General features: G+C 38.8%; 1 protein-coding gene across 11 annotated transcripts in view; it reads left to right on the top strand.

The window, feature by feature from the left end:
* Positions 1-16,410, top strand: part of TIAM2 (TIAM Rac1 associated GEF 2) — a 165,112-nt gene that overhangs the window by 146,101 nt on the left and 2,601 nt on the right. For 8 of the 11 annotated variants that reach the window (XM_071549264.1, XM_071549265.1, XM_071549260.1 and 5 more), the window contains 10 exons: positions 6,739-6,918; positions 7,503-7,571; positions 7,938-8,063; positions 9,227-9,335; positions 9,951-10,130; positions 11,521-11,639; positions 12,819-12,927; positions 14,520-14,578; positions 15,405-15,510; positions 16,170-16,257. In XM_071549264.1, coding sequence (XP_071405365.1) covers positions 6,739-6,918; positions 7,503-7,571; positions 7,938-8,063; positions 9,227-9,335; positions 9,951-10,130; positions 11,521-11,639; positions 12,819-12,927; positions 14,520-14,578; positions 15,405-15,510; positions 16,170-16,257 — 1,145 coding nt within the window. Of the gene's footprint in view, positions 1-495; positions 560-629; positions 714-6,738; positions 6,919-7,502; positions 7,572-7,937; positions 8,064-9,226; positions 9,336-9,950; positions 10,131-11,520; positions 11,640-12,818; positions 12,928-14,519; positions 14,579-15,404; positions 15,511-16,169; positions 16,258-16,410 lie in introns of those variants that run through there. The other 3 variants (XM_071549267.1, XM_071549269.1, XM_071549271.1) reach the window with 3 other exon arrangements.

Below are 16,410 nucleotides of genomic sequence, written 5' to 3'. Positions count from 1 at the left end.
AATTCATGCTGACCTTCAGGGCAGTCAGCACCATCTAGATATTTTTAGGTATTTGGCTAACTTTCTCAAAGCACCTGATGTTTTGTTTATGCAGTAAATCTCACGGGCACAGAGGCAGGTATATTTCTGGGCAGATAAAACCCATCTTCCCTTGCCATAACTGCACTTTGTGCTGCACTAAGGCTACTTATAAAAAAACCCTTCTCATCTGGCACATTTTCCCTTCATTTGTTGCAATAAAGGGAAGCATTGCAGGTCTGCTCTCATACACTGCTTAGCTCTGTTGCACTGGGATGTTGTCAGTGCCTTTGATTTTTGTTAATCAGCACAAAAGACAAACTTGTGCAGCTGAGCCTGAAGAGAAGGTCTGTTGGTGGGGGATCACAACGTCCGTGGCTTCCTTCCTAGGGCCCTTTTCCTTTGGCAAAGTTTGCATTCACAAGCCACAATGCCCGCCTTCAGGAGGAGTAAAACCAGAGCTAAGAGTTTAGCACTGGCTCGCAAAACCCAGCAGCAGGCAGCAGCAGCTTACGGCTCTCTGCACAGGATGTTTTCTGTGGTGAGTTCTGCAGCGGCGTGGGTTAGGCTGGGGGGTGCTGCTTGATTAGCCTAAGGTGGTGGGGCTGCAGGAGCACTCCAAGCTGCATGTACTTGATAAATAGCGACTGTCCCAGCATTAGTAATCAAATAATGGATTCCGGTGTTGTTGGTGGGTGAGTTTATACCAGTAGTCTGCATGGGAGAAAAGGTTTAGGCTTTGTGAAGTTTGGGGGAGGGAAAGGTGGGTTGGTTGCCTGCACTGTTTGCTGCTGGGCTCGAGCAAATCATTATTTCTTGCATCTGTCAGAGAAATTATTAAGTAAGATCCACATTTTGACAAGAAGTGGGATGATTTTTAAAAAGATTTTTCTTGAAATTTGGAAAAAACTGTGGCATGAATGTTTTAACTAGTTTTCTATTCTTTTCACAAACAAGGTAGGATGGTGGAAATAGCTGTAAATATATTACACAGGTGGCAGAAAATACATGACCCTTCTGCATTAAAATTGACATCATCAGTGTAAGGACATGGGGAAAGATGAACTGACAATGTTTTCAGAAGATCAGGGTTTGGGAAAATTTATATTGTGTGCTTAGATATTACCTGATGAGAATCTCCTTTTCGTGACCTGAGCTGTCAGGGTTCCTCTCTTTTTTTCCTGATACTCTCATCTTTACATTTTGTATAGTCAGGATTTAATGTTCTGCAATGGGAATGACTTCTGTTTTGCTTTTGACTTTGGTATGACTTGGGTCAGGTGGCTTTGGGGACTGATTTTAGAGAAGCTGAGCACAGCATCTCCGAACTCATTTGTTGCTGCTAATCCTGGGGACCCAGTTGATGCTCTTGGTTCTGGATCCCTGCTGTGTGACCTGGTTTATAACTAGAGTTTCAGCCAAGTACCTCAGTCGCCACCAGTTCTTTGGTGCTCAAGGGGAAAGATGGGCATCTCTGTGTGTGGCAAGTGAGAGGGAAGATTTGCCACCATGCAAATATCAATAGCTCAGGCACCACGTCAGATGGGTCACATCTTTTAGCCTTCTTTCAGGCCTCTGGGCTGTCTGGAAAGAGTTACTGGGTCATCAATCCCTCTTCTTATTGTATTTGTGATTTCTAAATGACACTGGAGACATCTACTTGTGTTACCAGAACAGGCTGACTTTGCTAACTTAATCTCCCTGAAACTGAGAAATTCTAATTCAAAGACAAAAAGTCATTTTTAGTTCCTTGCCTGCAGCTTCTCATACTGTGGTGAATAAGATTGCTTCTCCTTCCTTAAAGCATAACTAACTATGCTTCACTTATTGCTATGAAGGCTCTGAATGGATATTTTTAACAAATATCCTTCTTTTAGCAAAGTTTAAAACATTTTAATTAAAACACATGCAAGAGATACAGTGAAACAAAGCAGACCCCTAAAATTTCAGCAGTGTCAGTCAGGAACTGTTTCATATTCTGAATGGCCTTGAAGAGGAAGAGCAGAAGATAAGTGATGACAGAGCCTACTGCTTAGTTTTAGCTTCTGTTGCCCAAAGGTGAGCATCAGTCTTGCCCGAATATCTATGATGAAAATCCCACAAGGTATTTTTCAGTAAAACTCTGCTGAAATTTTTCAGTTTTAATGAACAACTTAGAGGAGTGATGCACTGTATTAGTGTGTACCATAAAGCAAATTTTTAGTGGTCTTTAAGGAAACTAAGGCCTGCAACTTTCTAGCTTCTTATGTTGCTTGGTTACATCTCTGAGGAGATGTCAGAAGTGTCCATAGAGTGATGCAACTACGAAAAAATGGTGGCTGTTAGGGCTACCTTTGCTCTGGAGAGATCTACTTTCTAATACAGTAAAAGTGATGAACATCTCCAAGAGCTTTCCTTTTACACAGAGTGAGGGATGTAAAGGCATCTCTGGCCAGTGTTCATTTCTCAAAATTCTGTGTAATTGTGTTTCTTCTACTGACTGGTGCATTCAGTCTTCCTGGAATTAAATGCATCAGACAGAACTGAGCTGTTAGTTATTCATTTTTAGAGGGCAATAGTCTAATCTGTTTCTGCAGAATGTTTCTGGCCATGTTTCTCTTAGGATAGGGAATTCAAAGGCCTGTTGATCCACCCTCTAGTTGTGGTCAGTGCCCTGTACAAGGGTAGAGAAATCTGAAAACCCTTCAAAGAACCATCTGTAGTTTTCACCTCACCAAGGAGTCTTTCTTAAGCTGTGTAGAGTTTTCTAAGCCTACTCAAAATATTCCCTTCCATCACTTTTTCAAACAAACCCTGACAAAATGATGGTAAATGATATGTATAAGTGAGGGTAAAGCAAACAACAGTGTGCAGAGACACCATAACACTAATTGACCTTATGCAGCATTTATGCTCCATCAGTGTCATTCTCTAGAAAGTCACAGGGTAGCCATGAAATCGTTGTGCTAGTTCTTAACCACTGGTGATTAATGTCTTCTGCTCTCTCACTGATTAATTTTATGGAGTTTTGTTGCTTTGATGGGGATAGCACAGCCTCAAATGATGAAATACTTGTCTGCAAGGAGCAAAGCAAATCTGCAAGACATCCTTGTAAGAGTATCTTTTTGTTTTCTTTAGGGGAATAATCAGTAATATTTTTTACCACAAGTATTATTGAGAATGGAATGTGCTTTCATTTCTGTCTGACAAGCTGAGCACCACTGCAGTGTTTGACTGTGGGTCAAGGTGACAACTATGTGGACTGGAACTTTCCCTTCCAAGTTTACTATGAGCAGTCCGCATTCACAGGGAATACTCCCTACAATATTTAGCCTTATCTGTCTGCTGTTCAGTACCAACGGTAACTGAAGATGCTTTCAATCCCCTATACATGCTGCTGAAAGTGGCATACATAAGTTTAAGTGATGGATTTTTGGAGGAAGTTTGTTCCTTCCACCAGTCTCCCATCACCTTTTGTCTGTACCCAGCTACCTCGCAGCTTTGTCCACAGTCAGTCATCTGGACTTTTCACTGATTTAAATATTTTTGTTCTGATGAGCTGTGCACTATAAAAGTTGGCATAAATAATTTTTTTGCCATTTACAAAGTACAGATAGTCTTGGTCTTGTGCAAATAAAAGCAGCAGCTTTCTGTTTAAGGAATTTATCAAGTGCATCTGTGGGTCAAATCTGACTGTGTTAGACATTGCAATGTCAACATCAGGGCAAATTCAGGGTTAATTTACACCTTAGTTTAAGATTACAGAGGATGTATGTAAGTATCAACTGGGGGTTCTTCTTGAGACTTCTTGGCTTAAGGGCACTTGACTGCCAAGCTCTGATTTGACATCCAGAATGCCCAGGTGGCTTTAAAATCCCAGTTGCAGTCAGTAACAGGGCAGAGGATGAGCCTCTCCTGCCTACACATACAAGATATAAAACAGATGTTCTTAGGGGTTGTCGCTAAAGCCTTTCCAGAAAAGATCTGTTTTAAACAGTTGAAAAGAGTAGAAAATAGTTTAGTGTGAGAAGCACAAAGTAGCATCCAGAGCACTGGGGCAAAAAGGTAGAGAACCCAGCCTGGGTGGTAAGGGAGTTTCAGGAAGAAACGTGAAGCAAGAATTCTTTTTATACCTCTCTACTTATTTGTTGCTATGAAATTTCTCACTGATACTAGGCTCTTTGTCAAGAAGCAGTGGTTCCACTGGCAAAATGTGTTCCTGCGTCTTCTATGCAATGTGTATGAGTGAATGTGAAATACTTTTGTCCTATGATCAAGTAGCGTTTGATGCTTGCTTTAATCCGAATGTAAATGCCACAGTGGGTACAAAGAGTGAGGTCTTGATACTGCACAGCCTGGAAGCCTCCCATAAAGGGAAGGACAGAGAGCAGCAAAACTTCAGGAAAGGACAAGATCCTGTAAGCAGTGTGGGAAGCCAAGGGCAATACTTCTAATGCCAAATTTGCAAACATATTCAGGAACATATTGAAGTTGATAAAAATCAGTGCTTGTTGGCAGTACCTGATAGGTAATCTTGTGTCTTGGGCTTAGGCCAGTTATGCAGAACAATTTCTGACACCAAAATTATGTTGCTTAGGTGATCAGAAAGTATCTATGTTGGTGAGTGTCATCTATTTCCACACGCTTTCTTATCCAGTGTTTCTTGGTGACAGATGCAGCTCTGACCCCAAAACTGAAAAGGATATAGAAATAGCATGTTCCCCAATGTCTGCCTGTTTTATATGCGAAGATGGTTGAGGAAGAATAGAGGACTTCTAACTCCTCCTTTTAAAACTGTGCCTGATCATGATTCTTATGACTAGCTTTCAATAGGCTGCTTTGTACCCTTGATCCTACTGTCCTTGATCAGTCATCAGGCTGATGTAAATCAAGCTGCCTACTCACCACTTGAGATGTAGAGAGTGTAAAATCTAAGACATTCTGATACAAATACAAACCTTTCTGACATTAGAAACAAAGAAAAGAAAATTGAAGGACTTTGGCATTCAGCTGTTTGAAGTTGTTTAAAAAACATACATACATAAACACACACATCGCTTTGTAAATTGTGATTGGTCTCCAAACTATTAATTAATTTTATTTCACAAACTGGCTCTGATTTTTAAATGCATTTCATTAGTGTGCAACTGTAATTTCCACAAACACCATTCAATTTAAGTTGTATTTTCTTGGGTCCCCATAAGTGTTGAAAATACTAAATGTGTCTAAGCTTCATAGTCCTGCAAGCCATCATTATATAGGACTGTGAAGCTGGTTGCACATATTGGTGAGGAAAGTAATTTAATTTTTTTTAGAGTGGTGGCATTATTCAAAACTGGAAGCTGTGAAGCTACAGAGTAATAGGCAAATATCTGACATTTTAATGTTTATTTTCATCATATGGGTGTTTTATTACAGGAATGGTTGAGATGCAATATTGCTAGTTCATTTAATCTCCAACCTACTGAAGGCTTTGTATAGTTCAATTCATTTGCAGAATAACTTTTGCATTTTTTGGTTTGATGGCCTAGTATGTTGGAGAATGTAGTTATACAGATAATCAGGAGTCAATTGGAACACCTGAAAAGGATCATGTGCAATAAATTACTACAGATTACTACACACAGTTCAGAAATGAACTCATACCTGATATCTCCCCTGAAAGAAGACTTACACTTGAAATAAGGCAACATTCATGGTCCTCATTTAAATGCATTTCCTAAATACAAGGTGATAAATGGCACAAAACAGGCAACCATCCAGTTTCTTAGTGAGTGTCTGAATGACAGAAGCGCTGAAGAAGAATTATTTCGTGTAGTATAAAGATGTGGATATTGAATGCTGTTAAGGTAAAATTGGATAATGTTAGTCTAGTCATAATTTAGCTTTCAGGGAAACACCATGGAAGAATGAAAACAGTTGAATAATTTTCAAAGTAAGCATTAAAAATTATTGCCTGCAAAAGTTGCTCCTAAATACTAGTGGTGGTCATAGTGTAAGACTTATCTCTTTTCCATCTTTGCATTACAAGATTAACTGTTGTCATTCTATCTTCGGTGCCTACCTCGCTTGAATATTTTCTGGTTTGGTTTTTTTTCCCCCACATTTTTATGATTCTTTTAAAGAATCTCAACGATTTATGTTTCTATTTGCCTTTTTTGAGAGAAAAAAATCCTAATATGTAGTTGTGTCCTTGGAGAGAAAGCATCTGAACATCTTTTGGCAGCCCAAGACATTGGAATTTGAATCCTCATCTCCATGTTTCATTGTTTATAAAGCAACAACAGAACACAAAACACAATATAGGTAGCAGATGACAAATGTAAGGATTATTTTGGATGCTTATAAGAGGTTTATCTACTAATACTTTCTAATTTGATGCAGTGAGTATTGCAAAATAAGAGATGGAAAGCAGTATGAAGTTAGTGTCATAAGAATCAAAGTATTTGATATATCTAAGTGCTCTCTAAGCTTTTGCATCCCACAAGCTTGTATCTGAAGACTGAAAATAATTTACACCTGAAAATCACTAGAAAATTTTAAATTCATTTTACTGCTTGATCTGGATCTGCTATATATTAAAGCTGTTCAAAGCTACCAAGATACACATCAGACAAAAAAATCAATGGCAACTTCTGGTGCCTGAATTTGGAACAGGAACAAAATTGGAGGAATTTAGAAATAATTGTAGTAGAGCTTGTATCCTGAAAACTTTGGCGCTTGTCTCTTCTCACTTAACAGAGCGCAGAACAGATCAGTGCCTTGTGCCGGAACTTCCAAGAAGTCCAAGCAAGCAGTATGGAAGGACAGAAAGACAACCAGGATCCACCTCCACGCCCACTGGCTCGCCACCTTTCTGACGCAGATAGATTGAGAAAAGTCATCCAAGAACTTATGGACACTGAGAAATCTTATGTCAAGGTAAAAAAAAAAAAAGTAATAAAGTCTGGCTCGCTACAGCCTTGTTTTTGAGGCTAACCATGACTTGTGGATGGTCTTGATATATTTCATATTTATCTCTATATGACCAGCCCTCTACAAGGGCCATAACCTACAGTCTGCTTATCTAATCATTCCTGTCATTCTTAGCAGACTTGCCCCTGTAGCAGGGGCTGTAGGATTTGAGATCTAGTCAATTTGTAGTTATATTGGAGAGTGGTAATTTGTGAGTAGTAGATACCTGCAATACAAAAAAGGGTTTCTAGGGGATGTTTCCCTAGTTTTCAAGATGAAAATAAATCTAGTAGAAGAACAGTCTCCTACAAATGAGAAAAAAAGTTTAACCATGGAAAATAGTGCATAATTATTTTGAATCAGCAAAGCTAAAAGTCACAACTCCGGTTGTTTGTAGCATCACAAGTATGTTATTTCTCCTTTAACTGGTAAGTCCATAATTTGTTCAGTGTATCTCTAGTTCGTTCCCAAAACTTACCCCTATCTCACGGTCACATAAAGAGCAATTTCAAAATGTTACATAAAAGGTGAACAAATACTCTTTCTTGCAGGACTTGAGCTGCCTCTTTGAGCTATACTTGGAGCCCCTTCAAAATGAAACCTTTCTCACTCAGGATGAGGTGAGGAAATAACTGAAAGCTATGCTTTTCCTTCTTTTACCTGTTAAGACCTTAGGTTTTTCATTGCTGACAGCATGACAGAAAAAGCAGGCAACAAAGATAGCAATAGGAATTACACCAAGCAATGCCTGTCTGGTGCATGCATCACTTCTTTTTCTTAAAGGGTAATTGTTCTTCTGAACGAACTACTAAGAAATCTTCACTTTTTATAGTGATTTTTGTTTTAAACTGGTTTGAAAAGTATTAACAAAGATGTTATTGGCCTTTGCAACCTCTTTGTGTGTTATACCTCCTTAGTTTACTGTTTCATAAGACCACTCTTAGGTGCATGGAGTGCTGCACTTCACAGCCTCATGTTTTTCACAGATGGAGTCCTTGTTCGGCAGTCTGCCAGAAATGCTGGATTTCCAGAAGGTGTTTTTGGAGACCCTTGAAGATGGAATATCTTCTTCCTCAGATTTTAATACATTGGAAACGCCGTCTCAGTTCCGAGTAAATATTTCGTCATTTCATACTTTGTAGTGTGCCTGCAAATCTTTGTGAAAATCTGGCTTTAAGAAGTTTCTGCCTCTGAGAAGTTTCATATGGTTGCTTTTATGTTTGAAGCTTTGTTTTGGCTTACAGAATTCTATTCAGCAATGAAAGATAAGTGCTATTTCTCATGGTTTTACCTTCCCATAGCAGAAGGTGCAACATGGGCAAATGTAGAGTAGACCTTGAGTACACTATAAACTAGCAGTGCTTGTGATGTAGAACTCCGTTGTAGAACGGTTATTGTTGCTATGCTGAATTCTGCCGTGCCTGTGTTTCTCCCTGTTGTACTCAACTAGCCCACTACAGACTGGGAGCTTTTCTTGTTAAATGCCATATGAGTTTCTCATGTTGTGAGGTCCAAGAAAAGGGCGTACAAAGTGTAAATGGCTATAGCACCACACAGTACCTGCCCTAATTGGAGGAAGTTGGTCTCTTGGCGATGCAGTCATTGGCTCAGGACTGAGCGATGCTGCTGGTAGGTGTCCCAAATACTTGCTGCATTTTGTGGAGCAAACATTGATTAAAAAGAGGGGAGAGGGCTGCTCTCCTCCTCCCTCTCTACTCCTCTTTCTTGTATTTGCTTTGGGAGGCATTTTTCTAAAAACCTCTCTCTGGTGATTCAGTCCCTCCCACACCTTTCCAACCTCCCCTTTATCCAAGAACATCAGAGATGCCCTGTAATTACCATCTGCCTGAAAAAAGGAAAACAGTTGGAAAGCCATCCTGTATTTGTTTTACACTGTCCCTTGTGGCTTTGGCACTTTTATGCCTTGCTTCCTATTGCTCATGGTTTTTTCCCACCATAACATCGTTATATGTCTGTTGGTTCTTGTTCATGCTGCCTGAAATATAAAGTAAAACAAAATATCTGCAGTGGTGTTACCTGCTCAGGAAGAAAGGAGAAAATTGCAGGCTGTGCCTAAGTAGGCTGATCTCTATACTCAGCAAAATACAAAAACATCATTGAGTTACTACCAGTAGTATATTACTATTTAATATTTAATACAGGATATGTGTGGAAGGATAGCAGATAATCACACCATTGAGTCTGCATGTTATGTGCCTGAATATTTATTTAAGTTACTAGCAGTGAATTAATATTTTGATTGTGTTGATTTCAGAAATTGCTGTTTTCCCTCGGAGGCTCCTTTCTGTATTACGCTGACCACTTCAAACTGTACAGTGGCTTCTGTGCAAACCATATCAAGGTTCAGAAAGTTCTTGAGAGAGGTAATTTATTGTCTTCATTATTGTAATTTATTTGCATGAATTCAAATTTGCTGTGACCTACTGTAAAAAATCTTGCAACTTGATAAATCAAGGAATTTGATTTATTCATTGGTATATATTATTATATTGGAATATATTGATTGGTACAAACCAAGGACTGATCAGGTATCTTCGAACAGGAAGAGCTAAGGTCAGAGGTTCTGCTGAATTTTGGTATAGACGTGAAGAATTAGAGCCCTTTTGTAACTTCCAAGCAGTAGCCTGGATAGCTACAGAAACATCTTCCACAAGTTTGTGCTGTCTGCCGACCCAGACTCCAAAAAGGAAAAACAAATGGTATAATAAGTTAGGAATTACTTCCTCTGTCATTTGCTGCAGTGGCAAAATTACATTGAGGAATAATATCACCTTGATAAAATTGCTCTCTCAGCCTTTAAGAATGTTATTTAATGATGGAAATTATTATGAAATGAGTAGTTTATACTACTCTGTAAACTATCTATTGAGAAGGATGAGAATTTTGGTGCTGGGTTCAAGTTGCAATTCTGTGCTTTCCAATTATTGTAGCTTCAATGACTTTTATGTTCAACTGACCAATTCTTTTTTTATGTCCAGCCAAAACAGACAGTGCCTTTAAGACCTTTCTGGATGCTCGAAATCCCACAAAGCAACATTCTTCCACACTGGAGTCGTATCTCATAAAGCCAGTCCAGAGAGTGCTGAAATACCCTCTGCTTTTAAAAGAGTTGGTGTCACTGACAGACAATGAGAGTGAGGAGCACTATCATTTGACAGGTAATGTCTTCCTCTGTTCTACAGAAATGAATATGAGTTAAGTTTTATTTCCTGCACTTTCTGAAGGTACAGGTAAACATTTTGGTAGCTAACACAAAACTTGTCAAAACCTACAGAGAATTTCCTCCCTCTCCTTAAAAGTATTAAGTAGTTTGTTCCTGCTTTTAGCAGAAAGTCCTACTTGGTATATCCAAGTTCCTTTGAGAAGTAGATATGCCCAGGATATGTCATGGCAAGTAGGACTGGGTTCTTTATCCTTATGCACAGGAGCATGTGAGGTCACAGTGTTGCTTTTCTGCCCCCACTTGAGAAACATTGACCAAGGCTCCATCTTGTGGTTATTACTTAGTTCTTGAAATGTGTCGGAGTTTAAAAGCACCATAGAAGCAAATTTTGGTTGTTTGAAGTTTTTCTGTAACTTTTGCTTCCATAGAAAAGATCTTTGTCAAAGCTTTGCAGTCTTTCCATGTAGAAAGGCTTGTCTGTCTAACGTACATTAGAGCTGAATGCTTTTCTAGGCTCAGATGTTTGGGACGTCACCCTGGCAAATTCCAGTTCACGTGTATCAGCATCTGGTGAATGAAAATCAAGATGTTATTTTATGGATTGATTTTCATTTTCACAAAACAGGTTCAGGCAAAATACATTGTCAGCAAAAAGTCATGAGGCTGTTCATGACTTCAGAAGAGCTTCTTCTAATATTATTCCCTTGCCCAAACAAGCTGGGGGTGATTTACATGCAGGTCAGGATGGATGCCAAACTGCTAAAAGGCTGCAGCATTAAGAGCTGATAAAATGAAGCACCCTTCTCCAATTCCATTCTGAATTAACACAAAAATCTAATGCAATCTAGTGATATTCCTGCTTGGAAAACAAAATTTAAACACAGGCTGGCCACCAGCAGTTAATTTCATGTATACAGTCCATAAGGAACTTGTACAACCTTGCACTTTATTTCTTTGTCCATTCTGTGGTGAGACAAATGCAATTTGTTTCTCTGAAAACTTGTCAGATAACTTATTCTACACAGAGTGTGGATTGCTCCAACAATCCTAGTGGCCCTGTATCTACAAGATGCAAAATTTAAGTGTGGTTACTATCATATTGCTATAAACTATGAACCATTTAGAGGCTTGTCACTAGAATGCTTATTGTAACCTTTTCAGGAACTTAAGACACCAGATGAGCATTTTCACTTACTCTGATCAAGAAATATTCCCTACTGTTAGTATGAGAAAGCACTGGTATAAACCTAAAATTCATTTCACCAGAGCTTGGGAAGATAAAAATTTATTTTACCTGCCACAAGGGGAATTCAATTAAAAAAATGTCATTTTTAGAAAATACAATTGAATTACATAGCTGTCTATGAAATTTTTAAACCTTGTAGAAGCACTAAAGGCAATGGAAAAAGTAGCAAGTCACATCAATGAGATGCAGAAGATATACGAAGATTATGGCACTGTATTTGACCAACTCGTTGCAGATCAAAGTGGAACAGAGAAAGAGGTAAGAGAAAAAACAACATATATTGACTCAAAGCATTATCCAGCTTGCTGTTGGGGTTTCATCTCTTCCTGAGGTAAGTTTGGGAACTTGTGTTGGGCTTCTTCCATTCTCCTTTAATATTTTGACTTTTGTTCTGTATCTGCCTGTCAAGTTTCTTTTTGTCAGTAGGTTAGAGTAAAATTTTCAGACAGCTGCCAGAGCTGCCTTCTGGACTGACAAGCACTGCAAGCAAGAGTAGACATAGTTCTTAGCAGGAAAAATCCTTCTCTTTTCAAAATGTTGCAGAGATTATCCATGGCCCAAGGCAATTCAATTTTATGCGATAGAGTTCCTCAGTTCTTAAGATATTTTTTTGCCGTATAAATGAAAATGACAATTGAAGGGGTTTCATATTAAGATCTGTTATTCTCATTCTCTACACTTCCAGTGCTGAGACATCCATGGGTATTTGTCAGAACAAACCCCATTAGTTATATGGACCCTGCGCATGCACCTCTCAGAACTGGGGCACCACGGTCTCCACTTAGTCATTTACATCAAAAAATCACTAAGCAGATCAAATCTGTAAAGTTAGATATCAGATATAAAAGATGTCAGCTCAGTTGTTTTCTTTCTTGCTAGTAAAAGTCAAGTTGCCCCCATCAGCTATCTGGTTTCTCGTTATTTATGGGGAAACAAAATTTGTTTATGGGGAAACAAAACTAACCCTAACCCTAACCCTTGACAGCCTGTGAAATTCTTCGGAGTTATGTTGTATCCTATAGAAGAAAGAAGCCTCAGAGTCCAAGACCTCTATTAATTCTGCCATTGGCAGTGTCATTAATACTAATTACTCTGTAAAGATACTTACAGCTACTATATCAGCCAGTTCGCAACTGGCTATATGTGACAGGTTATTAGATCAACTTAATATTCTTCTAACTTATTACTAGTAAGAACGTCTATCCAGCTTTCATAACTTAAGGGCTATTACTTAGTATAGTTGTTACCCATTTTTAAAAGGCAATTACTCACACTTTTCCTGCTGTAGTTGCAGATCTCTTCCTGCACATAAATACAGCAAACAGATCCTTAAAGTTATTGATGTATACTCATTAATGTTCTACATATGTGGGTTGCAGCACTGATGTAATATATTTATACTGTTTATTTATAATCTACTGCTATAATTTAATACAGGTGACAGAGCTTTCAATGGGAGAACTTCTGATGCATTCTACAGTTTCCTGGTTGAATCCTTTCCCATCGCTTGGCAAAGCAAGGAAAGACCTTGAACTTACAGTGTTTGGTAAGTGTCTTGCTTAATAACTCTGCTCTTTCAAATCTAAAGATTACCACATTATATCTTCTCACAGGATAAAAGACTCAAATCCTGTTCCCTGTAGCCATGTGATATCTAGGGTGGACTTATATCTGAAAAAATACATAGCTGTATTTCCTAACATGAGGAAAGTTTGTATTTGTTTGCTTGCTGGTACAGTTTGCTCTGTGAGCCACGCACAGCTGCTGTCTTGCCTATATTTAAACTACAGAAATCAGAGATTTTTAAGAGGCCATATTATCTTTAGAACAATCTGTTAAATGAGGCTTTCAATCATGATTTATTCTACTATTGTGAATTCCAGCTAACCTCTGCTTTACAGTTACTGCATTGACATCCCCATCCAGATTATTTTAACCTTAAAGGTAATGTGAAAATGAGAGCATAGAAACTAAAGTGTTATTTACAGAATAGATACACAATTAATCATTTAATTGTTACCTAAGTAATTAAATCTAGGGAAACAACCTAGGCACTTGTGCATTATTTTAATATTTCACTAGATGAACACCTATAGAAGAACTCTAAGCTTATGACAGACAAGTTTCTTTTTTTCAAACAACTTTATCTTTCTCCCTTTCTCTGGGAAGTGTGACAGATTAGAGGACAGAACAAACAGAAACTACCTACCAGGCTCCTTGGATGAGCTTCTCAGTGATGAGATGTATGAATGAAAGGACTCTGGCCTGATGCTTAACTTGGACTAGTTGTCTGCCACTTGAGAAACGGAATTCTAGTCTCACTTCAAACCCACTGTAGACAGCTTATAAAGGGCACACAATGTGTAGAATTGAAGAAAGCTGCCAGGCTCTGGGGTTAACACTATGCTCGCTATGGCTGCATCCTGGCTTCATGTACAGACAAGACTCAAGTTCATACTATTGCCCGTCTCTCCTCTGGAAGGAAACATGCATGAGCAGCGATAGAGCTAATTCTGCCCTAGAGTCTAATCTGGGATCCAGCACTGCTCTGAGGAGCCATCCACAGCTCACCTGCAACTTCAATGTCCCCATGTTTCTGTTCCACCATACAGATGAGAGTAAATATGTTCCTGTCTCCTTGGAGGCTGAAAGATTAGATAAAGTTACTGAGCCACTCCCGTCAGATGTGGAAGCCAGAGAATTCCTACAGAAAGAAAAGTGGGAACTGAGATGTCTGCAGGAGGAACAGACTTAGTGTTCTTATTCACAGCACTCTCTGGCTCTTCATTCCACTTGAAAATGTCTACTGATTACGGAAAGAAAACTTTCTGAGTAGCCTACATCTACTGTATTTGTTTATGTGAACACTTAAAGGGGATAGTTTTTGGGTAGTTTCAGAATAAATGTACAGAATTGCTTCATCCTAAATGTTTGGAACAAAATCTGAGGAAAAATACTGCCATTGTGTGAAACTGTAGGATGAAAAAACAATTGTCTTAATACAAGGCAAGTGCTTTCCAATGTTTGCTTGTCTCATCCCTCACATTCCCATGACTACAATAATCAGCTTCTCCAAAATAGTATTTTCATTCAATATTACACCTGTAATATTTTCCTTTTTTTCCTTTCTCTTTTTAGTTTTTAAGAGGGCTGTAATACTGGTATATAAAGAGAACTACAAACTGAAAAGGAAAATGGTAAGTCTGGTATCAGAGGTGGGTGCATATTTATGATACTACTGTAGTACGAGATGGACCATACGAGTGTTGAAGGGGAAGTGACTTGGGTGAAATGCCATCTTCTCTCACTAGGCTGGACTTCTGGCTATCCCTGTTAAAACAAGTGCTCAGGATCTGTGTAGCAATTTTTGTTCTTCAGGACACAGCAGCATCTTCTCTGTGTGAGCCCTGTGTTAGTTTTGTCAGGTGGAATATGAAGCATTGCCATGTAGAAATAATTAATTTTTCCAGATGACATGTACAATGGTCTCCCTTAACACAGTGTATGGGTGAAAGACCTCTGTTCTATAGACCCCTGATCACCCTGGAAGGAAAGGAAAAGGGGCATTAGAAACATAACCTTCTCTGCCTCTGCTTACAAACCTGGAATGCTGACGTCAGGTAGCAAGTTGTATATCCCAAGTATCAGTGGTGGTACTGCACCATGCGTATTTTAACAGATGGAGGGGCTCTGAAAGTAGCAGCAGCAGCAATGTGATCAATGTATTCTGCTAATCAACAGACTGCATGTTCTTTCATGGGAAACTTGTTGCCTAGTAGTACTTATATGCAAGGTATTATTTTTATCCATTAAAATCAAATGGCTTTTAAAAGTCGAAGCAATTACAAATTCCAAAGGTTATGTCTATCACCATTTCAACTACATTTACAAGCACATTTTAAGATACTGAAGAAAAATCTAATGAATTTAGTTTCTCTTCTGAGGCAGGTCTTTTAAGAGCATCACAAAACACTACTTTTTTTATTCTACTTCTTAGAAATAACCTTGTTTTTCTTTTTGCAGCCTACTAATGTTCGTGCTGCACATAATTATGGGGACTTGGATCCATTTAAATTTCGTTGGCTGATTCCTTTATCTGCTCTTCAGGTTCGACTGGGGAACACAGCAGGTAATTCTCTTGCTCTAAATACTGCAGTATTGAATGCTTTTCTGGGATTCTGTTAATCATGCTTCTTTACTGCTTCTTCCATCTTTCTGGAGCCTTTGCAAACAGGGAGGTGTAGAGAAAATACTATTCACTGTTGTGTCCACACTCAGGCGGTACAGGCTTGATAAATTTACAGGCTTTCTTCATTTGGTATGTTGACTTCTGTGAGTTCAGAAAGATGTGAAGGAATGACAGAATGGAATTCCCTAATAACAGGAAGGTGATTTACCATAGTTGACATCCTAGTCATACCCTTACGCTGTGCATGTGCTGATCCTTGTGTTTTTCTGAGCAGGGAAAGTTGTAATTTGTGGTAGTAGAGGGTTGTGTTCTTATTTTCAAGTTGGTCTTTATGGTCCTATCCAACTCCGTATGTTCTATAAAGTGTTGCAAGTTCTTTAGAGCAAATTAATGCTTTGCACACCTTGGTGAAGGCCTTTTAAGACTGGAAGGCATGAAGAAGCAAGAAGAATTGAGGAATGTAACCCTCCAAGACAGAGTGGATCCACACATGGCTATGTCAACACTGCCTTCAGGAGTGGAGAAGCTCTGTCGTGGTCTTTCTAATGCCAAAGGTTTTGTGAAGTATATACACAAGTAACGTTTCCTTCTCTGCACAGGAACAGAGAACAGCTGTATCTGGGAACTGATTCACACGAAGTCAGAACTAGAAGGCAGGCCAGAAACAATTTTTCAGTTGTGCAGCAGGTAAGCTTTGCATGGAGATTGTTTCAAAAGTCACATCAATAGAATTAAAAAAAGGTTTTCCCCATGTGACCTTTGCATCAGTTTTGATGTAACATTCACTCTTTGAAGCCAGGCATTACACCAGCATTTAATTGCTAAGTTAACAAATTCAAA

The sequence above is a fragment of the Pithys albifrons genome, chromosome 2 (genome assembly GCF_047495875.1).
Source record: "Pithys albifrons albifrons isolate INPA30051 chromosome 2, PitAlb_v1, whole genome shotgun sequence".
Taxonomy (NCBI): Eukaryota; Metazoa; Chordata; class Aves; order Passeriformes; family Thamnophilidae; genus Pithys; species Pithys albifrons.
This window is presented reverse-complemented; position numbering and strand designations above follow the sequence as displayed.